Raw genomic sequence first — 26,505 nt, forward strand, 5'->3', positions numbered from 1 at the left:
TATAAATGCCCTTTGCCTTCTACTTCTTTCCTCTATTTCCTTTTACTTTCCTCTTGTCCCACTATCATGTTCAGCCTTCATTCGGGTTTCAGTAACTCCTCTTGGCTATATTGCCCTTGATTAAGTCCCACCAGGCATCGTATGTCCTCTTCCCCATCAAATTTAGATCACTTGTTGTTCTCTTGCCCTGGGTTTGTTGACACCCCTCTTGTTTTCTCCAGCCTCCCTCTCTCCTGTGTCCCCCTGGAACCTTCGTTCCAGTTGTTTTCTCCTCTGAATTGTTTATCCTGCCTATCTTATCTAGATAGGCACAAAAACATGACAAAGCAAACCAGAGCAACAAAAGAGAACAAAACAAAAAAATGGCACACAAAAAAAAAATAGAGAGAAGAAAGGCCTATAAATAGTTCCAGGTCTGTTTGTTGACCTTTAAAATTGTTTTCCAGTCGAGTCTGATTGGGTGCTATGCCCTGGTGCCAAATTCTATTTTTGGTATTCCCTGGGACTTTATTGCTTTGCTCCCCTTGCTGCTCTGTTGCACATCCTTAGTATTTGCTCACCTGTGTGGTGGGATCAGATGGGGCACAATTCCCGCACTGTGTCTCCAGTGTTATCCCCCGGAGTGCAATGGGTCAGTGAGGGACATTCTTTCTTGTGGTGGGAGCGGTCCTCTGGCGCTCTCTGTGCATTGGCTGCACTGAGCAGGAATATCGTCCTCAGAGCTTGATGAGTCAGGATGTGCTCCACTCTCTCTTCGTCCCTCTTCTGTTGCTCCTGTATGTTCTGATCAGACACTCCTCTCTTCCTGAGCTGTAGCTTCAGTACTGTTCTCTGAAGTGAATTCTTCTGTGTGCAGGGGTGTGGGGGGAGTGTACCTGCAGTTAGGATTGGGGCTGGCCCCCACAGACCTCTCTATTGGTTCCCTGCTTCTTACCGGTATGTTGTATTCATGTCTGAACGCATCAGGTTGAAGTCTGGTCCCTCTCCTGTTGAGATAGAAATAATACCCTCCTCTTGGGTGGGTTAGTGCCCTGATCTCCCGCTACCCATGTCTTTTTTTCTTTCTTTTCCTTCCTTTTTAGTTGGATGCCTATGTATCCCTGGATTGGGTCTGGCCCTTGCCATAGTACCTAGACCTCACCCCAGGAATGTATGTATATAGTAGCTTTCTCCCTATGCCCCTTTTGCATTTTTAAGCTTACCTCAGCGGACTCATGTTGTACTTGTCCTTTTGTGCTTGGCTTACTTCGCTTAGCATAATTTCCTCCAATTCTTCCCATGCAGTGATGTGCTTCATGCATTCATCACTGCTTTTTAGGGATGCACAGTACTCCATTGTATGTATGTACCACAGTTTTTAATCCATTCGTCTGTTGATGGAAATTTGGGCTGTTTCCAACTCCTTACAATTGTGAACTGTGCCGCAATGAACATAGGAGCATAGATGTCTAGTCGTGGTTTGTTTCTTGCCTCTTCTGGGTATATTCCCAGTAGGGGGATTGCTGGGTCCTATGGTAGCTCAATTTCCATCTGTTTTAGATATCGATTTCCATAATGGCTGTATGATTTCCATGATGGCCAGATCGATTTCCATAATGGCTGTACATACCTACAGGTCCACCAGCAGTGCACAAGAGTTCCTATCTCACCAAAGCCCTTCTAACATTTGTTACTTTCTGATTTTTTTTAATTGGGTTATCTTTGAGGGTGTTAGGTGGTATCTCATAGTTGTTTTAGTTTGCATTGCTCTTATGGCTAAGATCATTCAATTCTTATAACTTTTGTTTACTTGATATTTGCACTGGATAAAAGTACACTTTCATGGTTCACAGACTCTTAAACATAATTAAGACTTAGCTCATTTTTTTAGCTTAACTTGTTCATCTCCTTTCTTCTCAATCTCAGTGAATGATACTAGTCATCTAGTCATTCAGACCAGCTGTTTGAGATCTGTCTCTTCATCTCTTCAAATCAGACCAACCACTAGTTTTCTCAGTTCTTCCACCACAGCATTTTTTCATTTCATCTCTTTACTTTTGTCATCCTAACTCTCACCATGTCCCCACCATCTCTTGCCCTCATAACTCATCTCTCTGTTCCCAGGCCTATTCCCTATAATAAGATCTTTAAAATACAAACTAGTTCATCTTCCTCTTATTTTAAGCCCCTCGGTGGTCTTATATTCAAGCCCAAAGTCCTTACCATGGCTTTCAAGGCTTTGTGTGACCTGAGGGTTATTCCCCTTGTTACCTTTCTCCGTCAATCCCGGCAGTTCTTTTAACACAGAGTTTTCTCCTGCCTGTTGTCTTTTGTGTCTTACTGTACTCTCTGCCTAGCATGTCAGGACTTTGCTTATATATTCCTTTATCCGAGTTTGTCCCAATCAATACAAAGTATAACCTCTCTTTTTGTTCTGACTCAGTGAATCATGCTCTTTCTTTTCTTCATTTATCCTCCCCTTAATAATTTATTAGTTGGCGCCACCAACCTTTTCCTATTCCATAATGCTTGATAATTCATGTATTTTATCATATGCAAAGTGGTACTGGAAATGAAGGTGCATTAAAGAATCTTCATTTTGTGAACCTTGTGTTTGAAAAGTTTAGTCATTGTTGATTAGATTCTCTTTGGGCCTAAGAACCCAAAAATTCATAAGGGAAAAACTGTTTTGAAACTTTTACTTTCAGAATCACATGGACGCATCTGAAATACTGCCAAATTCAGTCTGCTCAGCTGCGGACTAACAAAATCTTCCTCCATCTGTGTGTTTGTCTTTCCCAGTCTCCCTTGTGACATCATTAACACACTTACACCTCCAGAGGAGCATCTTTGAAATTGTCCCAGCCAATTAAGTTCATATTTGAAATGTATACATTCTTAGAATATTACTCATAACTTTTTAGGGTTTCATACTTTTTTTCCAGTAACAGAAAGACTTCAAATGACATTTACAGAAAACTGCATGAAAGTACAGAAGTTATTTTCTGTCATGCAGTATAGCCTGGTAGCAATTTGAGTTGAAGTCATCTCACTGGCAGTTGGTGGTGGTCGTTTATTGCACTGTATGTGTCTGCCACCTTTAGTGGATCTGCTCCGCTGGGTGGACACTGGGCTCTCTCCACTTTAGGCTGTTGTCAGTAGCGCTGCCGTGAACACTGGTGGACCGGTTTCTGTTTTCATATCTGCTTTAATTCCTGTGTGCACTCACTCATGCCTGTTCATTATGGCAACCCACTCACTGACATCGAGTCAACCTCTTCACACAGAGAGTGGGAAGCAGTCATCTGGAGCCTTCGAGGCTGTGAATCTTCACCACATTTTTCTGGTGGGTGTGAGTCATTCATCTGGAGGTTGTTTGTCCAGCATTGACGAAACACACCCCGGAACGCCTGTTTGTTGCCCACCTCCAGGAAATCATTGAGCCTGGGCCCTTCGTTGGATGTGTGATCCTGTAAAAGGGACACGAATGCCCCCGGGTGAAACAGTGGAGAGTAGATTGTTCTTCTAGAAGCTTATAAATCTTCTACAAATGAACGGTCAAGGTAAATTCTCCATGTCGTATCAAGAAGATGAGTACTGTTGACTTAAACACTCGGTCCTATAGGACCTAGCATACACTTAAATATTTTCAGGTATGAAGCTAGGGTCAAATATGAGCAATTTTAAGTTTTGTTTTGGAATAAGTTCCTTAGCTTACTGATTCTGAAGGGCTGAAAAACAACCTAGCACAGTCATGCCCACCACGTGTTTTGTTTGTTTGTGCATTTCAGGCTGTTTTCCAACTTTCCACGGGCAGAACCATGCGTTGAGTTGCAGCATGTTTTTTTAGGGAATGCTCATTCCCTCTCTCAGGCCGAGGCAGTGGAAGGACCATTCAGGATTCCCCTTTAGTGGCGAGTAGACTGTGGAGGCCGTGGGTTCTAGAAGCAAAACCAGTGATGCTTACGTACGTCTGTGTATCTACAAGTGCGTACCAAGGAAATGGCTCACAGGATTGCAGAGGCTGAAAAGTTTGCGTCTCTAATTCAGATGTCAGATGGCAGGCTTCCTTGAGTCGGGTCGATTTAGAGGCTGATGAGCCTAAGATTGGCAGGTGAGAGGGCAGGCTTCGGACGAGGAGGTAAAGGAATTCCCGTAGCAGATGACAGGCTGCTGGCTCACTGGGCGGAGAGGCTAACTACTTCCACAATCGGCAGGCAGTAGGACAAGCTACTGGTTCAAGTCCAAAGAGCTGGAAGTCATGTGATGAGACAGATGCAGGATCCATACCAGCAATAAGGAAGTGGGCTTTGCCACAACATCCACGGGTATTGGAGCAGGCCACATTCCCGAGGGAGTTCCCTTTTAAGTGATTCCTTCCTCATGGCAGAACTCATCAGGGAGGTGATTCCATTATGTCAGATTTCATCCTGGAGAATGACTGAAATAACTGCCCAGCCACGTTGATATACAATCTATACAATCGTAACAATCACACAACCTTTGAAAAAATTTCATCAAAATATTAATAAAAAATACCTTCTCTGACTTTAGTTTTAAATGCATAGGGAAATGAAAGTAAATAATGAAACTAGTATTTCTTTTTTTCATGTTTCATAACTTTATTTTTATATTGAAGCTAGTATTTCTTATATAATATTTAAATATTAAAAATATTGAAAGTAAGGCTTTCTTTGTTGTTTTTTTAAACTTTGCAGAATAACTTTGACGGTGCTTGCTTCCTACTTTTTATCATTTAACTTATGATATTGAGTGAACATCTTTTCTATGTCTTGGCAAATTGTCATAGATCTGGATGGCTTTTATCTTTTGTGCTTGCAAAGTCATGAACTTTCTTTTAGGAGTTTCCTCCGGGTGACTTTTCTTTGCTGGTGTCACCGCCTCTGGGGCGTCTACATCCTTTCTGTCACCATCGGTTTTCCTTATTTATGTTGACAGATTTGTTTTCTTTAAGTTCCTCTGGCTGTGTATCTCTTCAATAGCTGCTGTGTCTGTATTCCCTGGTCAGCGATTTCTTCCGTACCCGTAGACATGTGATTCGGATTTCACTCTTTTTTGTGTCTTTGCTGCACTGTCGTCTTTGTTGAGCCATTCCCTCTTTTGATCATTCATTTAAAAAAAAAGTCACTTGGTTGTATCACGGGGAGACAAGGAGTGAGCACAACCCCACCCTTTGCTGTGTGTGTCTGAAGTGAATCACAGATACGCAGTGACCAGTCACTGAGAGACTTTGAAAGAATTGATGTGATTGGTCACTGGTCCTGATGTGCACCTATTATTTATGTAGAGATTTGTGTAGAGAAGAGCTATCAGTGAAGTTTGTGTCTGAAGCAGTCGCTCATGGTTAGTTTCCATGGGGACTCTTCCAGTTCACGGAGCATAGTTCCGGTGCGTCTGCCTGCACAGCCTCACTGTGTCACGGCAGGATTACCTGTGAAAGAAGCAGGAGTGGCCAGAGAGACCCTTAGTCTATGTTGCAATCTGACACACTTAAAAGGACAGCGGTGTGTATGTGTTTGCAGGTGGGGAGGGTTGTTGAGCGATAGATGCTATTTAAGCTGTTTAAAATGCATGTGTATCAGAATGGTACAAGATGAGGATTATCATGATTATTTTGAGTGAATTTGTCTTGCTCTTTGTTAGAAGTATAGTCCCTGTAGCTCTGGACATCCACCAGTATGGCTCCCAGTTACTGTGACAACCACCTTACTTTTCACGTTTTCTGTATGGGTTAAGGGTGGCATGGGAGGGGGTGGGAGTTTCCCCGGGCGTGAGTACCATTCTGGAGCCGGCGCAGGACCACCTCAGCATTAATGAAGCAGGCGTCATGTTGACGGGTAGCCACTCTAGCATTCCTTTCCTATGGCCTACATGGCAGAGTTCTGATACATATATGGCGACGTTGGCTTCTTCATGAGCCAAGAGAGGCATAGTCACACTGGATGGGGGAATCTTGGAGCCTAGGTTCGAGCTGGACTTTGTCACTTACCGACTTGTTGCTTAGCCTTTTTGAACCTTACTGGTTTCATAGATCTGGTTTACCAGGTTATTTTGAGGAGTAAATGGGAAGTGCATATGAATAGTAGACCAAAAATAGTTCTACTGATGATGAATAACAGTCATTGGGCAGCATTTCTTTATTCAAAAGGAAAGATAACATGGCCTGCTAGTGTCTTGGCAAAATAAATCTGCTCAGCTTTGAGGTACTCTCTCATGTGAGAAGTTCATTACATTCCCATCTCAACTCTTGAGTGTTTGCTAGTTTGTCCTTTCCTTGCTTTGCTCCCTTAGTAGTAAAAGGTACCAAATGAAGAATTTATTGCTCCATGAAGTAACTTTAAGCAGCCCTCCTTCGCGAGGACAGGGATCCTTTCCCTGGTGTTATAAAGAAGGTAGGGCACAAGTGAGTTGGTTTTTTAGGGGAAAAGGCTGCAGATGGCTCCCAGCTGGTAGCCATTTTGAATGATGAATTTTGAATAGTTTAGAGTATAAATGTCGAGTTAGCGCATGCGGCGCTCTTTTCCTGGTCCAAGAATAAATATTTCAAGTAAAGTCAGCATAAATAGACTTGTCTTGGTTCGATCTGAGATGCTGATTACTTACCTGTGGATTTTTAGCTTTACGTCTGGATTGAAGAATTTGGTGAAATAAGCACATGTTAGTAGAATGTAGCTGGCTTGGCACAGGCTTCCTTCATCTGTAAGACATTATCCTGTAATTGCTGCAAACCTGCAAAATGTGTGCTATAGTGAACCTTGGCACATAGGTCCTCTTTCCACATGGTGTGCTGCTCTGGAATTTGTTGGAAATGGAAGAAATCTATTAGGACTTGAGAGTAGAAGAGTATAAATAGAAATTACTTTTTACCATGGAATAAACTGCTTGTAGAATCCAACTTTTAATTATAAAAATTTATTTTAAGAAAGTACAATTATTTAAATGAAGTAAAATAGGGGACTTTTATTCCACAGCTGACCAAACCTTATTCTCATTTTTAAAATTCTCAATTAAAGGTCATGTAGACATAATCTTTCCTTATCTCCCTCTTACCCACTCCTTTCCTACAGCCTCATGCAGGGAAATCAGAAGGAGAACATCCAATTCCATGCATATCTAGGGTTGCTATGAGTTAGTATGGACTTGATGACTTTGAGTGGGGAAGGTATTAAATATTAAAAGCAGTTCTAATAGTCTTGGATCAGGGAACATTGTGTATGCTTGTGAAATATAAATATGAATTAGAAAGTTAAGATGACTGTTAAATTTCCAAGGCTGTTATATATTTATTGCATGCTATTGTCATCAGATTTTTCGTCATAAGAATAACTTTTATAGAGGTTCCATAAAAATTTATATTCTTTCTGAAATCAATCATCTTGGTTTTAGCCACTTCATAATATTCCAAAATGGATATTCCTAGATCAATCCTTTGTTTAGCATGTTTTATTTCCCACTCTTGAGACTAGCATAAGAAGTAAGGTACGCATCAATTATGGCCTTCTTGAAAATAATGACTGTAATATTGCTAAAATGAAGTTATCCATTCAAATCACTAGATTTATCTAGCTACTTATCAAATAACTAGTTACTTATCTAGTTGATGGACTTTTCCAAAATCTCCTCTTTATTGAGAACACACAGGGCTGCTGTAAGAGAGCTGCTAAAGCGATCCAGCAGGAATTACTAGAATTTAAAAGAGACTTTTTTTGACAACAGGGATCTTCCGACATGGAAACTTGCCTCTTTGAAGTGGCTTAAGTGTACTGCCTACAGAATTATGAGTTAGAACACAAGTCTTTAAACTATCTAAGTTGTGTTTTAATATTTAGAGAAAGCAATTGACCACCAGATTGTACTCTCTGAGTTTTGCATTTGTGTAGGTGGAAATGGGCGATGATAAGACTTTTCATGTTGTAATTCACTTAAGGATTTTTTTTCCCCCTAAGACAAATGATGGCCTTTTTTCACAGGGTTCATGGCTTTTCCTACTTGAGCATATCTTAGTTCAGCTGACACAAGAAGTGCTTGTTATTTCAATTATGCCCTCTAATGTTCAGGTCAGATTTTACTCGAATATCATCATCTTTTGGGGACATGGGGTAGATGGAGTGGTGAGCTCAAGTGAACCACTTCATTGAATTATTCCTTAAACGCAAAGTGAACATTTTGAGCAACACGTCCTCTTGTTTAGGGATTAAAGAGTATCCCTGATCCTTGGAAAGTGAATTCCTTGTCAGGTTTTGCAGGAATTAATTGGTTGTGTATAATGCCCCCTTGAAAATTTGTCAGTGTTTTCATCCGTTTGAAAGACCTATGAAAGCAATTGCTTCAGAACCTGGGTGTGCAGGCATCTCGGTTAGAGCTCCCTGAATTTGCGGAGAGGACCAGCAGTTTTTGTTTGCCTCTGCTCATCGCCGCTCCTACCAGGCCGACCCTTTGGACGTGACAGGGGCGTTTCCAAATCCGCAACCCAGTTTAGTCATCAACTTCTACATCATTGATACGCACACACAGTTCATATTTAACTTAAAGAAGTGGTCTTTTAGAAAGGAGAGTAAGCCGGTTAGCAGAGTTCTCTAAAAGCTCTATGGCATCTTATTAAGGAGATCTGGAACTCACATGTAGATTTTCTAACAGTTAATTGCTTGGAGGTAAAATTTTAGCTTTATCTCTGACCTTCATTCTCAAGCTGGTTATGGGGTTCAAACCACAGCTTTTGTAACTGAACTCATGGAGTTGAATCGGACTCCTACTTCATCCACCTTTCTAGTCCTTATTTATTTGATTTATTTGATTACATCTTTTTACAAGCTTCCTAGCTACAACCCCTGACTTGTGTACGTCCCTAATCCCTGCCTGGGTACCCTCCCCACATTCTCATGCCAGTCAGTCCCCTGCTCCGGTAATGCAGTTTGTAGTCATTAAGGATGCTAGTTTGAAAAGTGACACCAATAACTTCTTAAAGGGAATTTGGACTTTCTGCAAGTGAAGCAAGTATGACTTTTATTTGTGGTCCCTCTGAGAGACAAGCACATATGCTTGCTAGCTTTGATTTATGGCACAGCTTCAAATCTATATTAAGCATGTAGGTGTAGGAGGGACTGAGAAGTCAGGAGATACACATGTTTTGTGCCCTGGGTGTGTGCGGTGAGCCTTGAAATACCTTGGACTTGCTAAAATACCCGGAGACCTGCTGAGTTCAAGTCCTCCTCAACCTGGGATACTTTATTCACCTTTCTCCCAGTTGGTGACCTTTTCCTCCTGGGAAAGATCTCAGCCATAGTAAGCAGCACCTTGAAGGATTTTTAAGGAGCTCCGGTGGTGTAGTGGATTACCCATTGCGCTGCTAATTGCCAGCCCCAGAAGTTGAAACCCACCCACTTCCCCTTTAGAAACCCAGCTTTAGAAACCCAAAGGGGCATCTCGACTCGGTCCTATCATGACTGTGGGTCTGAATTGACTGAGTTTGGATTTTGGTTTTGAGGTACCTTTCCTTGATTACTTACAGCAAGGTTAGACCCCCTTCGGTGAGTCATCCTACTGCCCTCATCCTTTCCCTTGACACTGTCAAAAACCTTACTGCTCAATTAGTGTAACAGAAAAGACATGTAACATAATACATATGTCTATGTGGTAGATACATAGGGAGGCCCTATAGGTCATTGCCATATTAATTCTCAGGTGATAGCACCCATGAAAGAGTAGGATTTTTGGTTGATAGGTTACAGAGTCACATACATCCTAAAACAGTCACTAGCCAGACTCTGGAGTTTCAGCTTCTTGAAGCTGGGTAGATAGTTTGCCAGAAGAATCTAAATGCCGAAGTCAAAATGATTTCATCTCCGTTGCTTACTAGGCCATTGTTTGATTTGTCGTGACTCTAGGAAGATAGTTCTTTATAGGGTTAAGGCTCAAAAAGACATTTAAGACCCGATGACGCGTGAGTCAGCCCAATTCTCTGAATACAGAAATCTAGATTCTAGTGCCGCGTCCTTTGTCAGACTCTGACCTGCGGGAGGGCTGACGCTACCTTGTTTACTGCTGTATTTCTTGTCCTTGGATCTCTAGTGCCTGATTGAACCAATATGCTATAAAACCATTATCAACCACTCACTATGCACCAGGCCATGTGCATTGGACTTTCTCTGTATTTTCTAGTCACATGCTTATAAACCCTGTGAGTGGAGGTTATCATTAATTTTATAGGGAAGAGTGAGGCGGATGGAAGTTACATACTTTGCTCAGCATTACACCACTAGAAAGTGACGGAGCTGGTGGTTGACTCCAGATGACGTACTCACCCCACCCGCTGCCACTAGGTCACTTCCGACTCGTCCTGACCCCACGGGGCGAGTCTCCCTGGGTCTCAGGTGGTGAATCTCGATGCGAAAAGACAGCCTCATTGTGGTCTTGCAGAGCGGCTCGAGGGTTTGGACCCCGTACTTTGTGGGCAAAGGAGTCATTGCACCACCACAGCTCCGTAGATGGCACCCCGTGATGGACAGATAAAGGAACTAGAGAAATACGTTCATTGCGAGCTTCCCGGGGAGGGGTGTGGCTCACCCTGATTGACCACAACCCTTCTCAGTGGAGCAACTTGGTGTCTAGTCGCACAGGAAAGATCCAATACAGGTGCCAAATTCCAATGACCGGGAATTTGTTTTCTTCAAAAGGTGAAGCATTTACTTTGGCCCGTAGAATTCTGTAGATCATGTGGTAAAGTAGGTAGAACTTGGATTTTACAATTAGGGATATTAGGCATTGATTGCCTCTTTGCCCTGTGAGCCATGGATAAATTAAAGTGAATCGTGGGGGCCAGCCTCCTCACTGTGCAGTACTGATTTGGTATGAAGGTTAGAGAGAGGATGTGGAAAATCCTGGACACCACGTAGAAATTCTGATAAGATGGCTATCAGATGTGAATAAGGAAACCTGTCTCAAAAGGGTGTGATGAGCATTCATTTGCCACATATTTATCCACTGCCTGATGTGTGCTGAGCAATAGGTGGCTCTTGTCCACAGAGAACTTGCTTCCTGTTTCCCAAGACAGATGATAAACAGGAAAACACAGAACAGATTTTTTAATTTCGATAAGGGTTGGGAGGGAAAGAAGGGCACTGGTGCGGAAGAGAATAACCCAAGGGGGAGTTCTGTACCGGAGTGAAAAAGGAAGGTGACTTATAGAAGGTGCCATTTTTGTAGAATCCCGACCACAGGAGAAAGCTAGGAGGGGGAGATCTGGGGAAGCGAGAAGAGGGGCTGCAGAGTCTGAAGGGGAGGCCAGTAGGGTTGCCGGACAGGGAGTTCCACAAGGTGGGAGAGGAGAGGCGGTGGGGTCAGGGCCTGTAGGCTATGGTCACCAACTCTTCCACCTTCACAGACGGCACCAGGACCTTGGCTTAGTGATGACAGCAGGCCTCACTCTGAGTTGCAGTTTTTGATTGACACCTGGGTACGGAGAAATCTTTCCCCAAGGACAAGAGCCATGCAGACATCATGGTGAATGGCAAGTGAGCAGTTCCAGTGTGGTGATAATAATCGCAGGCGACTCTGGATCCGTGTCAGACACAGTCGGGGCTGAGGGACAGCCTGGAGCCTGCCCGCCTGGCTCCACGGGGCAGCTGTTCACCAGTGCCAGCCAGGCCTTCCCAAGAGGGAATGTGGGCTCCACGTGCGAAATCTGCCAAGTTTTTAGGAGTCTGGACTCTGAATTTTTGTGTGACACCCCCAGACTTGAAAATGTTGGCTCTGTTTTAAGAAACCTCCTGATGGGGAGTGAAAGTATCTGTGGCCTGCCATTGTGAAACAGCTGCTGACGGCTCTTTAGCCTGATAAAGAGGATCAAGTGAGGGATGATGCTTGTTAACCATGTATCCTTAGGCCCAGCACACAGCCAATCCTGAGGGAGAAAGGCATTGTGCCTTCATCGCACTGTTAAGTATTTAGTTGTTTCATCACTATTTCAAAATTCTGATTTAAAAAAATGCACCCCAGTTCAAGTGATTAATGAATGGGGTAGCTGTGCTTATTTACCATGGATTTTAGTTGTTTCCTCCATTAATTGGTTTAGTGGATTATTTTAAGTATTTAATTTAACTTCTGTATTTTAGCCTTTTTTCACTTCACATTTTACTGTGGTTGGGCAAAAGCGTGCCAAGCACAATGGCTTTCCACGCCATACTTTATTTGTGTCTTGATGGATCGCGTTGATTGTGATGGCTACAGAGTGACAACACTCTGGCCACTTACTCCGGGTGTTTGCGGTGTTCCTTCGTCCGTCTTTTCCATCTCTTCTCGCGTCTGAGCTTCGTCCTTGGGCACATGCTGCCCTTCTGATCTTGTATGGTGGCTTGTTCAAAGGAGTGCCTCCTTCACTGGTCTCATTTGACTAAAAGAGATGGAGGTGGGGGTGGGGGGCAGCCCTGGTGGGTAGGGGTTATGTGTTGGGCTGCTCTGAGGGATAAAGACTGGACTCTCTCCTCCCCTAAAAGTAGTCACGGTTTTGTAAACCCACAGAGACTGAGTCAGCATTGACTCGATGGCACGGAGTTTGCTTTGTTGTTTTGGAGAGACATGGGGGTGAATTTCATTTCCGCCCTGAGGATATCGAAAGGTCAGTCACTGTCTCAGGGGTCCCACGACTCTTCCTTGGACTGAAGGACTGTATTTATTATTTATGATTTTGAGTTTTGATCAGTATTTTTCTCCTGCTTCACCCAGCACCTCCCGTTGTGTCCCTTTCAGCGAAGTCAGCCATGGGAGGCAGACCCCATCTAGTTCTCCTGGACTCAGGGGCATGGAGGCTGGCGTGCCTGTGGTCCATTCATTCTTCAGACTGATTGTTTCCGATGTCGTTGATCATCTTCATTTTTATTTGCTCTCTGTGCACCTTAGATGGCTGCTCACAAGCTTTTAAGACCATGGACACTACTCGCCAAAGTAGGATATAGAACATTTATCTATGCTTGTTAGCCTTAGTGTCTCCCAAACTATAGGCCTGAAATAATTCTGTATTCTTTTTTTTGGGTAAGGTTTGGAGATTTTATTGACTCAGAGAACAAAGATTTTTAACAAATTAGCTCATGTTTTATAGTGCTATTAGCTTTTTCCTTTTCATATTTGCCACATGGTATTATTTACTTTTCTATTTAAATGCAATCCTAGATATATAGAAAGGTGTAAAAAGAAGCTACAGTATATTTTCCAATAGGATTTGTTTTTTAAAGTCAAAAAAGAATTTCTTCGTCATATTTATGTATATTGTCTGCCTAATACAACTGTTACATGTATTTATTAAGTTCTAATTTAAAATTTTTTTGAAATGTAATCATTTTATTTGGGGCTGCTACAACTCTTATCAAAATCCATATATCTGTCTTTTGTGTTAAGCAAATTTGTACATTTGTTGCCATCATCATTCTCAAAACATTTGCTTTCTACTTGAGCCCTTGATATCAGCTACTCATTTCCCCCCTCGTCCTCGTCCCCCCTTCCCCCATGAACCCGTGATAATTTATAAATTATTATTTTGTCACATCTTACACTGTCTGACGTCTCCCTTCACCCACTTTTCTGTCCCCCAGGGAGGAGGTTATATGTAGATCTTTGTAATCGGTTCCCCCTTTCCACTCCACCTTCCCTCCACCTCCCGGTATCACCATTCTCAGTACTGGTCCTGAAGGGATCATCTGTCCTGGATCCCCTGTGTTTCCGGTTCCTATCTACCAGTGTACAAAAGTAAACACTGGACATGAACTGAAACATAAAAGTAAACACATCATGTAATAGAGAACGTGGGCAGTGTTTTTCGTTACTGTGAACTGTCCGCCCCTTTTATTTTGCTTTCGTTGCTTCCCTCACTGGTTTTTGTACGCAGGGCACTTTGAGTTCAAGTCTTCCTGGTCACTGTTAGGTGCATGTGGGAGTGAAAAAGAACGGTGGCCTAACGGGCATTTTCAGCCCAGCAAAGGGTGACGGGATGCAGCTTTATTACATGATACCATGTTCGAGGCTTTTCATCAATTTTAGTGAAATACAAATGTCTCCTAAGCCAGTATTTTCTTCCCAGAGGGAGAAAAACAAAACAAAACAAAACAAAAACAAACAAAAAACTAACCCCAAACCAACAAAACAAAAAAGAAACTCCAAAAACTTTTCATTTAGTTAGGCCTAACTTACATAATTTTGTATTACAAGGCTCTTGGTTGATGTGTTGCAATGTGCTGGCAGTTGTCTTAGGGAATTTTATTCAGTGGAAGAGTCTCTGAAAGTTTTCTCATGGAGTTGTTATAATTGCTTGGTCATGCACTTTTTGGTCGTGTTGTCTCCGTACTAAAGTTCTGGAGCATTACAGACAGGAACTCTGGGAGTAATAAAAGATACTTAAATATTTCTAAAAGACTAGAGGCTTATAAAAATACTCTCTCCCCCTCCAATATTGTTGGCATTGTTTTACAATGAGATCATCTTGTTGTGCAAATGTGAGACCAGAAACTTGAAAGAAAAATTTTATTGCCAAAAAAAAAAAATCTTATCTCTAAATACATGTTTTTAATCAAGTCAATATTTATCTCTTTCTCAATCTTTGTTACAGATTATGGAGGAAACAAACACACAGATTGCTTGGCCATCAAAACTGAAGATTGGTGCCAAATCTAAGAAAGGTAACTTGGGAAGGAGGAGAAATGGGTGCTTTTGATGCAGGGAACTTCTGGAAGGTACTGCGAGTTGCCAAGGAGAAACAGCAACCTTTGTTTTTATCATACTTGTTCCAGTATCCTGGTCACATGGCCATCATGCAGGAGAATTCTCACCATGAAATGTCTGTTTTGTCAACAATACAAAAATATTTTTAAAGGTTAATATTATAAGTTTTCTATAACGAATACCATAGCAACCTGTGATTTCAAAGGTGGCTGTGGGTCATGGTAGCTATCCACATGTGACAGTACATCATTTGCCATTGTTTCTACTTTGGGATTCATTTTGAGGTACCATGCAGATTTAACAGCAGTCTCCCCATGTTCCCTCTCTCCCTACACTTCCCCCCTCCTTGTGATGACTTCTAGTTCCTTCCAGAGTTCATTTTCTCGTCTTCATCTGTCACGGAGCAAAGAACCCGCTAGATTCTGTTTCGCGCTGTTTTCCTTGTCTGCCCCTATCTTTGTTTGCTTCTGGGGCGAGCTACCTGTGCATCGATAGTCAGACGTGGACATCTAGACACCCTTAGTGTTCTTCCCAGGTTGCAGAGTACTTTCAAATGTGAGCTACCAATATATATTCTTATGGGTAATTATCCTTTTTAAAATATGACCGTAATCTCAACAAAATCTGTTGCATGTATTTCACGAATCACAGCGCAGATGCATAGAGACATCAGAAAATAACAACTAACAACAAGCCATTGGAAATGTAATTGATTGTACAAGCTGAGCATTATCCGTTGTGGTCAGCTATTTTGTTACTGTTGCTATCTAGTTACATATTTGCTGTCCTTTTCCCGTATGGTTGTGCTTGCTCAACGATACTAAACACTGCAAGCTTTCTCAATATCCGTTTCTCATTTTAGTTCAGATGGCCCTTTTCTTGATTTAATGTTATGAGAGTTACTCATCCATTGGGATGAAAGTTATTTAACATTTGTTTCGACTCTTGTCAGTATTGTTAGCTCAGCTTCGCTGACGGGAATTCCAACAAAAATGCTGATCTTGCCACTTTATTCGTGGTCACGATGCCAAGGAATTTGGAAAGCTTATGTACTAAACAGTCACAAGAGGACATGCTGAATTTCCAAGTGTAATCCCATATCTTTGTACCGTCTTGCGTTTGCTAACTGTAGCAGCATATATTCCTAAAGGGACTCTGGTGGTGTAGTGGGTTACACCACGTTGAGCTGCTAACGACAAGGTCAGTAGTTCAAATACACAGCCTCTCCAGAGAAGAAAGATGAGGCTCTTGATTCATGTAGGAGTTACAATCTTGGAAACCAAAGGGGCAGTTCTATTTTGTCCCATAGGGTTGTTATGAATTGCAATAGACTTGATGGAATATATTCTTAATTGACTTTCTTCAGTAATCCTTGTGGTACGTATAGGAGGTTTTGTGCTCATTATCTAGAAGAAGGAAATACCACGATCTGTTTGGCTGTCAGGGACCATTTGAAAAATCCCTGACCTGCTACTTGAGCATAAAATATGCTCTTTTTCCCGAGTGTCAGTTACTTTTACTTCAAGAGTGAGCACAGACTTCAGTATCAGCTTCATAAAATATAATTTAATCACTTCTTGAAGAAAGCCCCCAGGGAAACATGAATATTGAAACAGCTCCACATAATTTTGGATGGCTTGTTCTCTTGTATTACCCATGCTACAACCTCCCCCTGCTATTATAAAAAATTGAGGATTGATTATTTTTTAAATTCAAATGTAGTTGAAACTGTAGAGATTTTAGATAAAATAGAGAGGAATATGGCTTTCCCGTGAAATAGATTAGGTTAATGCTTTTGGATTAGTCTCTGGTTATTGGCAATTTAACCTTTTCACAACGGCCAACTATACAAGTATTCCTCATTTGGATTATATATTTTTCTATGGGTAAGACTATTTCATCAGTGCCTTGTGCACAATGTCATTATAGTTAAAGTTAACCTTTGGAATTGTGCCTAAGAATCGATCCCTTCAGGCCAAGTTCTACAGACGTAATTTTATTATTTTTATTTATGAAGTGCTATGAATATACACAGCATGATACGATGAGCAGAATGTGCCGAGAGAGAAACAGTATACAGAAGAGAGAAAGAGAGTCAAGGGTTTGCCTCGAAGGGAATTACTGTGCAGAATGTATTTGAGTTGCTCTCATTACTTTCACACACACTGCTGAATCAGGTCTTGGCTAGCAAACCTGCTTTCTAATATACATATATGTGTATATTTAATTTTAAAAACATAATTTTAAAAACATAAGTTGTATTAGGTAAAAGAAAAATAAAAATTGCAGGAGGAATTCCAGAGGGCGATTATCTGCTCTTCAGTTTGATGTGGCCATCCTCATGGCCCCTGAGTGTGATAGAGGAGGGAGTTTGGGGCGTTCGTTGTTCTTCATTCTGAACTAACCAAAGCATAGAAACGTACCTAGGGAATCGTGCCATGTTTTGCGTGACTATTAAATCCTAAATCCTAGGGTGATGTGAATATTTGGCATATATAGATAATCCCCAGATTCTGTTAAAGAGATTATATAACCATGGCTTTGCATTTTATTTCACTTTCTGTTTTTTCATAACGTGTGCTGGTTGAATATTTGAGCTGACATAAAGATTTGCCATAGCTATTGCTATCGTCTGCCTGCTCCCTTGCCTTATTGCAGTTTAGCCCTTTTTTTCAATTTAACATTTAGGAGTCCCGTGCATTTGAATTGCTGGAGAAGAATATTGAGCTGGTAAAATAACCAACAGATCTGTCTTGGAAGAATAGCCAGAGTGCTCCTTACCGAAGCAAGCGTGGCAAGACTTTGTCTTACATACTTTGGACATACTATCAGGAGAGTCCAGTCCTGGAGAAAACGACATCATACTTGGTAAAGTGGAAGAGCTGCTAAAAAGAGGAAGGCCTTGGACGAGATGAATTGCCACTGGGGCTGCCACGATGAACTCAGGCATAGGGATGGATCATTGTAAGGATGGCGGGGGACCGTGCAGTGCCCTGTTCTGCTGTGCATATGGGTTGGAATTGGCTCAATGGCACCTAACAACAACACCAGTCCTGTTTTTGTAAGCAATCCATCCTTTAGCAGACTAGCTGCTGGTTCAGTTGAGTCAAGTGCCTGTAGAATGGTGCTTGAAAAAAGGCAAAAAGCAACAGGTTGAATTGGCCATGAGTTAGAAAATTCAGATTCTACTCTATAGGGTCTGGTTCATTAGATCTGGGTGCAACTGCGAACCCCTATGTTTATCACTTCCTGGTGGTTAATACAGTCCTCTTGCATTTGGGAAACACAGATCTGCATCTCTGATGTGGAAATGCCATGAACTAGTCACTAAGGAGACCAGGTATTCCAATGGCAGGGGGTAAAGACCATGACTGAAAAGAAGCAGAACCCTTCAGCCTTCATTTCTGGATAATATCTGTCTTGGTATCTAAAGAAAATAGCTTTTATGGAATCTAAAGTTTCTGTCATCTTGGTGGTCAAGTACCAGGAATACTTTTAACATAATGATGACCTCAGTGGTCTGGGCCTGTGTTGGATATAATTTTGGTCAAGCGAACATCTGACGTTTGTCTTGTCTTTCTACATCCTTCCTCATTTTCCACCCTTCTCTTACTCCCCTGACCACCATCCCTTTTCCTTTTACCGTATTCTAGATAAATACAGTGAACGAGTGTAGCAGAAACATTTTTATTTGGTAAGAGCAATTTGGGGGAGTGTCTATGTTGCTGATACAGCCTAAGCTATTCAAGTCAGAAACCAAACTCTCTGACATTGAGTCCATTGAAACTCACAGAGACCTCAGAGGACAGAGCAGGCCTGCCCTGGTGACTTTCTGAAGCTGTAACTCTTCATGGAAGAAGAAAACATTCTCGTTCTCCCATAGAATGAGTGGCTGGTGGTTTGAAGCTGTTGACCTTGTGTTTAGTAGCTCAACACAGAACTCCACTACATCACGTTTTGCCGATTTAGACTAAAGTACTATCGAATTAAAAAAAATTCCTAGAGTATTTACAATTATTGGAAGGTTGAGCCCCAAAGATCCAGGATTTTAATGTATAGTGGGAGTTTAAATAGATGACTTTAGTAGCTTCTTAATGGGATCGTAAGTAAGCAAAGTAACTCTCTCACTGCTGTTGACTCACTGCTGACTGATAGTGACCCTACAAGACAGGGAGACCTGCTCCTGGGCGTTCCTGGCCCTGTAACCCTTTACCGAAGTAGGAAGGCCCGACTTTCTCTCAAGGAGCTGCGGGTGCTTCCACACTGCTGACCTTGCAGATTGCAGCCTAACAACGAGTAACCCCTATGCCACCAGGGCGTCTTAAGGAAAATAAAGCAATACTTACTCTTCTACAGAGCAGCAATTTATTTTGCGTGGAAAAACATGAAACGCCTCCCAATTCTTAGAGGCAAATGCTGGAACAGCCTGGATAGAAAAGTCTGAGGCTTGTGCCTGCTGAGACTAGTGTTTAAAGATGAAGATATTTAATACTATAAACCTTACTAATATAGTTATAATATTTATTATTTATATATGAGGGACTCATTGAATTGTTGAACACGCTGTCCAGAATAGCAGCTTCTTTTAAAATAAATTCCACTTCATTAAATTACAAACAGCATTTTGAACAAGTTTGACTATTTTTTTCCAAATAGAAGCCCTGCCAAGCCTGCCTTACAAAATAGATAAGAATGACTTATAATGAGAATTTATCTTGCTGGTTTGACTGTGCAGTGAGCTCCAAAATTCTAGATGTTTGTTCTCTTGAACAAGACAAACACTTTTCTAATGGTCTCCTTTTTGCTCTTAATTTGCTCATCAATCTCTTATTAGACTGGCAAACGTAAAGATTGTGTAAATATTTCAGGCCAATTCCAAATACATGCAGTCAGCATTAAGGAAGCATTATTGTCTTTTGTTCTGGGAGGGAGTTAAGCAGAGTTAAGCAAAGTGATGGAAACTATTCCTGCAAGAGTTCCACACATGGCAACTTAGGGTGCTCCAGGATGAGCAGGGATGAAAGGTGGTGACTGATCGCTTGAAGTATCCAGGTTTGGAGGTATCTGGGCACTGAGTGGGGCCATTCTCTTCCTCCCAGAATAAACAACAGAATCACCAACATCCCACGAGGCCTTAGTATTTTTGGTTGCATTCCATCAGAACAAGCAAATACCCAGTAGAAAATCTTAGCATGAGAAAGAGTGTAGGCTTTTCACTGTATTTTGTTGAGTGTAGTTACGCTTTTGCTGGGTCGTCATGCTGGACTAGTTGAGGCCTTTAACACAAAGAACCAACTCAGACAAGCTCCCTGCCATCAAGTTGATGCTGACTCATGGCACCCCAGTAAGACAGGGTAAAACTGGCTGAGAGCGTAGCTCTTTATGGGAGTAGAAAGCTCCGTCTTTCTCCCAAGGAGCAGCTAGTGGATTTGAATGGTCGACTTTGTGGATCATGGCCCAGCTGGCTTCTGCTAAGCCAGCGCTCAAATGGCAGCGGCCAGGGAAATGATATAACATGGCATGCATTTTGGACTAATGCTGCTTATGAATTATTAGTGTGTCAAAAAGTAATTTAGGAAAAAAAAGTAATTTAAGTGGGTTAGAGCCAGCATGTAAAGACCCCCAAATCTACAAGAAGGAAAACACAAGTAGATCAGGGAAAAAACCCACCAGGATTTAAAGATATTATTTTTGAGACTTTCAGTCATGTACATCACTACTAATGTACATATGCGTAAACATACACACATATATTTCTAGGTTATGATGTAAAATGGGTGATAGAACACATTGCTAGGTGATCAGTTTCCCCAAGGAGTGACGAGAACAGTTACCGTACGTACTCGTGTATAAGGCGAATTTTCCAACACATTTTTAATGCAGTTTTTGTGGTAAAATTAGGTGCCTCGGCTAATATTGCGGTCGGCTTATACTCGAGTATATACGGTACTAGTTAATCATGGGATCTCTATCATTATGACCAGCGCATAGTCAGCACAGTAAATATTTCTTGATTTCCTGGTCCTCTCCCCACCAAATTCTATCATGAACCACTAATACCGAAAGAATCACTGATACTGACAGAAATGTGCTGTATCCCTCAGATGTGCGGTGTAGGAAGCAAACGGAGGGTCACACAGCTTGCACACATGCGTGGTTTTCCGCCTTTATAAAAAATATCAACTCATGATGACCTTGCTGTAGATCTATTAAAGGGACAAATGTGGAATGTGACCATGACTGAAACACGTGGCTGCCCTTCCCTTAAGAAGGTGAAACCTCACCACCCTCCAGTGGATTCCTACTAGTGACCCCCCCTGGACAGAGTAGAACTGTTCCCGTGGATTTCCCAAACTGTAAATCTTTACCTGAACAGAAAGCCTCATCTCCTCCTTGTGGAGAGACTGATGGGTTCGTACTGCCGACTTTGTGGTTAGCAGCCCAGCGCGTAACCCAGTATGCCACCTAACTTTCTCTTTAGTCGTTCTAGATAGTACTGCATTGGGCTGCCATCTGAAAGATTGGTGGTTTGAATCTGTCAGGTGCTCTGCCCTAAAGATAAACAACGCCAGAAACCTCAGTTCACTCTGAATTGGAATCAACTTATCGGGAAAAACCAGTCTCTGGTGCATGACAGCGGGTTTGGTGTAGAGTAGAGGGCCAGCAGACTGTCAAGGAGCTAGATGGCCACAGTGGTTCCTACAGTGCACGCATGCACTCACCTATGACCACTGTGATGATAGTGCAGGGGGGCAGCATTTACCTTAGTTCTGTTACACACAGGGTTGCTATGAGTTGCAATCAACTAGGTGGCATCTAACAACAACAAATTAGTTGCGATCTCCTAGGTAGTATGTGAAATAGTTTACATATATTTCTTTTTACATGGTAAGAGCAATCCTATTAGTTAGATGGTGGTATTCTCTTTTTCCAATGAAGAAAGGAAGCCACATAAAGATCAAATAACTTTCCCAGGGTGATACAGCTGGTAAGTGGTAGAGCTCAAACCCAAACCCAGTCTCTGTGTTTGCAGACATTCGTCCTCACCCCTATCCGCCCGTGCCTTTTCTCACCCCCTGTGTGAGATGAGGCCTTCACTGACTTGCATCCCTCTTAACTACAGTCAACAAAATGTATCCCTGCTGACCTTGCCACACCTAACTGGTCATAATCATCCCACTTTCATGCCTTCCTTTGTCACCTGTGGAAAGTTCATGGAGACTTGGCAGTGACCACCCTACTCATAAATTACACCTCTTGCAGGCAGAGTTAGATTCAACAGTTAAAACTGTGAAACCACTCAAAAGCAGTGAGCATTTAAAAAACGCTTACCTCTGAATTTCCACTTAATATTTCATTACTGTGTCCATAGAGGGAAATATTTTGATTTGTCATTAACTAAAACAATATCTAGAAAATGGATCTTGGAGAAAAATAAGCCCAGAATATGCTATGAATTGCTTGAAGGCTTGTTGTTTTCCTTGTGTTAACATTTTGAGAATAGCTTCTATGCTTTACCTGGGAACTATTATAATTATTCTGGATAGGAAGATTTTACACTTAATGTTTTGCATTCATTATTAATATACTGATTATCAATGGGTGGATTTTGTTTGTGGCAAAGATTAGGGATCCAGCCATGGCTCCAAATAAAATTGTATGCTGTGCACTAGTAGCCCCTGTGGGTTGAAAGTGTGATCTAAGGAGGACCATAACTTCATTTGTAGGCAGTGCACATTGGTGTTTGGGTTCTTTCTTTAGTAAATGCACTTTTACACACACACACACACACACACACACACACACACACACACACACAGAGACACACTGTTTGGTGGGTGAGATGATCCAGGTGACGTGACTTATTATGAGGGCCCAGGACCTGAACTCGGGTTCTTTTCTTGCTCCCTCGCTGCTTCCCCTCTCCCTGCCCCCTTTCTCCTCTTCTCAACATGTCCGAGGATCAGACTACTTGTTCCTCCGTAACTGCCACAAGCTGGCTGCTCTTTCCAACCCCTTTTCTCTTTCTCTTCTAGCAGGACCACAAGCCTGGTATAAGCAATTCTATTTTTGTATTTTTCTGAAATTTACTTTTCATGAATGAAGGGAATAAATTGGAAGTGGACTGGAGATGTGGGAAAATTAATTGGAAGAGTGGGAGCAAGTGAGAAAGATCGCTAAATGCACTGGTAAAGCACACTCTTATTCTTCACCAGAAAGACCATGGAGCCAGGTCGTGGTCCAATTAGCTCACCTGTTGCTGTCATCGCTGTTGGGAGATTGTCTCTCTCGTCCTTCTGGTTTCTTGAACAGACCCTTTGAAGACGCCTCGTTTTTCGTGAGAAAATGCCATCACAGCATCTCTTCCATCCACAGCTCTTCTTTTCTCTTCCAAGGAAGAGGGAATACTATATGATCGGCTTCACCTGAAATAGGATATGCTAGGCATGTGACTTGGGTTACCTTTTTTGGTCCTTATTATAGTCATGTGAATCCTTAACATAACCCACATGAAATCCCTATTACATATATTAATAAATGGTCCAGAAAGGTGCTTTAACTTATTGAAATCTTGACTTCACATTTCAAGATATTTCTTTACTCCGTTAGAGTAGGTGCTCCTCATGAATATTTGGTCATGTGTTAGGCTGGGTTCCCTAGAGAAGCGAGGCCTTTGATGCTTGTATGTTTTTATATCTAGAAAGAGATCGATATCGAGAAATGGCTCACACATGTAGAGGTGGGTAGGCCTAGTCCAATTCACTTCGGGGGTCAGATGTAAACTAGGGGCTTCTTCTGACTTGTGTAGCTGCAGGGGCTGATGGACAGGAAGCAGGAAGACTGGCAGATGCAGAGATGAATGAATCCATGGTGGTTTGAATGAATATAAGGTCCTCATTCTGCTGATGGCGCCTGGGTTTGGCAGGTGATATAGCAGGAGGTGGATGAGCCAGAGGCAGGATCAGATCCAGCAGTGAAGTCCGCCTAGATTAAGCGTAGGCCGTGCCCTGAGTGAAATGTCCCTCCATTGTATCAAGGCGGCGACCAGAGTAAAGAGGTGGTGATCCACCCTATTCTCTCCACAACTGCTTTACAGAAGATCCCATCATGGAGTTGACCACACTATCATTCCATAGGGAACTTCTCACCCACCGAAGTGGCGAGAAATCCTAACTATCACAGTCACCAAGAAGGTGGGGTAGAAAGGGGGAGCTAATTATAAGGATCTACATATAACCTCCTCCCTGGGGGACAGACAACTGAAAAGTGGGTGAAAGGAGACAACGAACAGTGTAAGACATGAAAAAATAATAATTTATGAATTGTCAAGGATACATAAGGGAGAGGAGAACTGGGAGGGAGGTGAAAAATGAGCTGATACCAAGGGCTCAAGTAGAAAGCAAATGTTTTGAGAATGATGGTGGCAACAAATGTACAAATGTGCTTGACACAATGGATGTATGTATGGATTGTAATAAGAGTTGTATGAGCCCCCAATAAAAATGATAAAAAATGGAAAAAAGTATATATATTATCATAAGAAAGAAAATAAAGCCTTAGATATGGAAGATGTCAAAAAAAAAGAATGAAAGATTGATCAGCACATTTATTTCAGAGAAACCTAACTAGAATATGTATTTTAACTATCTTCATCAAGAAAGAAGGTCATTCTGAGTAACTGCTTCCCCAAGGTATAGAAGCTTGCTGGAAGCTTAGCTTTAAAAACAAAAACCCATCCAAATTTATTTTTATTATTATTTGTGCTTTTTACAGTATCTTCTATTGATGCTTTTAAACCCATTCCTGGTTTCATTGCGAATGATATACTTCAGTTGCAGGAATGGTTCTGCAGCCTGCGGTAATTTTGCAGGCTGGAATAGCAGTTCCTGGAATAACAGATTCAATGCGACTGGCATCTAGGGCCAGGATGCTGCTAAGCATACTACATTGCGTAGCCCCTACCACAAGGACTTATGCAACACAAGGTGGCAGTCATACTGACTGTGGAGGATGAACACTGGTCTCGAGGAGCAGGATGAATATCAGGGGACTACTGTCTGCATTGCACAGAGATAAGCATGTTTCGGGAAGCCCAGTGCATGCCAGTTAAACTGACTTCCTTTTTTTCAGCGTTAACAATTCCCACTGCCATCAAATTGCTTCCAACTCATGGCAGTCCCCTTTAGGGCTTCCCAGACTGATAGATAGTATCCTCTTTCTCCCATGGGGATGCTGGTGGTTTTGAACCGCTTACCTGACTGTGTCACCAGAGCATTAACAATAGGGTGGTTTATTTATGTTAGTGATTGCTGAAGGAAAAGTATATATATATATGACAAGAGAGATAAACTAATAGAATCTTAGTTAAAAGCTAAGATGGTAGGATGACTGATCTATGCATTTTAAAAGCCACTTTACACTCCATTCTGAATCATGTCATTTAATCATATGACTTTATACTCTTATTTCATTCTCCATGATCTTAATGAGTGGTGTATGCTATTATGCTGTCTGTCAGGTGTTGGGCTACTGTGATGTCAGCAGTTCAAACCTACCCGCCCCCCAAAGGGAGAAAGACAAGACTGTCTGCTCCAGTAAAGAGTTAAGTCTCAGAAATCCTGCAGAGGGTCACTGTGAGTCAGGATCGATTCAGTAACAATGGGTTGAATTTTGGTTTACTGGCTTCAGTGCCGGGGATGGACCAGCTGGCTTCCTGGATCTTGTTGCCTGTGTCTTCCTTTCCTCTCTGCTGGCATGTGTGGTTGCGATAATTGCGACAACTCTGAGGACTCATGGCCATTTGAGCACTACCGTGGTGGTGAACGCCCTTGTCTTCGCTGATAGATGGACATCACAAGCAATGTGCCATCTTTCCCTAGTTTTCCTTGAGCTCTTGTCAATCTCAGGGTTGCTGGACAGAATCCAGTGACCGCATATTCTCGAGTATAAGCTGAGTTTTTCAGCACATTTTAATGCAGTTTTTGTGGTAAAATTAGGTGCCTCGGTAGATATTCGGTTCGGCTTATACTCGAATGTATACTTTTGTCTCTCGGGCTTGTCAGTAGCAATTAAATTGTTTACATGAAGCCTTTTGCAGTTGCAAATGTTGCTGAGCTACTGTGGCATTTCACATGAGTGAAAGGGAATGAGTTAAATCAGAGTGGCATCTTCATTTCTTCAAATGCTCGTGTGTTGTTAAAGCATTAGGGTGTGGCTTACTAGTTCTTATTCATTCAACAATTTTGGTTTTAATAGCTATTGTTATCAAGGGATAGTAAAGAGATTTCAAGAATGAGAAGTTACATCCCCTTTATAGATTGGTGCCAGAAATTACGCTTCAAGAAAATAATTCCAAACTCGCTACCATCGAGTTGATTCCAACTCATGGCAAAATAAGCCCTGCCTGAAATTAAAATAAAAACACGATATATGCATGTTTTTGACTGTGTGAGTTATACAAATAGTTTCATAATATTCCTATATGAAAACAGGCTCTTTCTACAAACATGTTTTTGCAATTAGATTGTTTCTGTTGAAATTTACCAAGGTGATCTTCCACATAAGCATATCATTAGTAAGACTATTTCTTTAGTAACGATATGAAATTCCTTTATACATGAGGGTTTCAAAAACTTTCATAGAAAAAAAAGGAGTTAATATCAGGAATCAAAGAACAAAAAACCGTACCAGTGTGAATGAGGGGGAGTGTGGAGTGGGGACCCAGAGCCCATCTTCAGGCAGCTGGACATCCCCTTGCAGAAGGGTCGCAGGGAGGATAGGAGCCAGTCAGGGTGCAGT

General features: G+C 41.9%; 1 protein-coding gene across 1 annotated transcript in view; it reads left to right on the forward strand.

The window, feature by feature from the left end:
• Positions 1–26,505, forward strand: part of BICC1 (BicC family RNA binding protein 1) — a 326,903-nt gene that overhangs the window by 164,307 nt on the left and 136,091 nt on the right. Inside the window, exon 3 of the mRNA XM_013004286.3 lies at positions 14,594–14,663. Coding sequence (XP_012859740.1) covers positions 14,594–14,663 — 70 coding nt within the window. The remainder of the gene's footprint in view (positions 1–14,593; positions 14,664–26,505) is intronic.

Source organism: Echinops telfairi, unplaced genomic scaffold (genome assembly GCF_000313985.2).
Source record: "Echinops telfairi isolate 266 unplaced genomic scaffold, ASM31398v2 ScPeMD7_70;HRSCAF=299, whole genome shotgun sequence".
NCBI classification, from domain to species: Eukaryota; Metazoa; Chordata; class Mammalia; order Afrosoricida; family Tenrecidae; genus Echinops; species Echinops telfairi.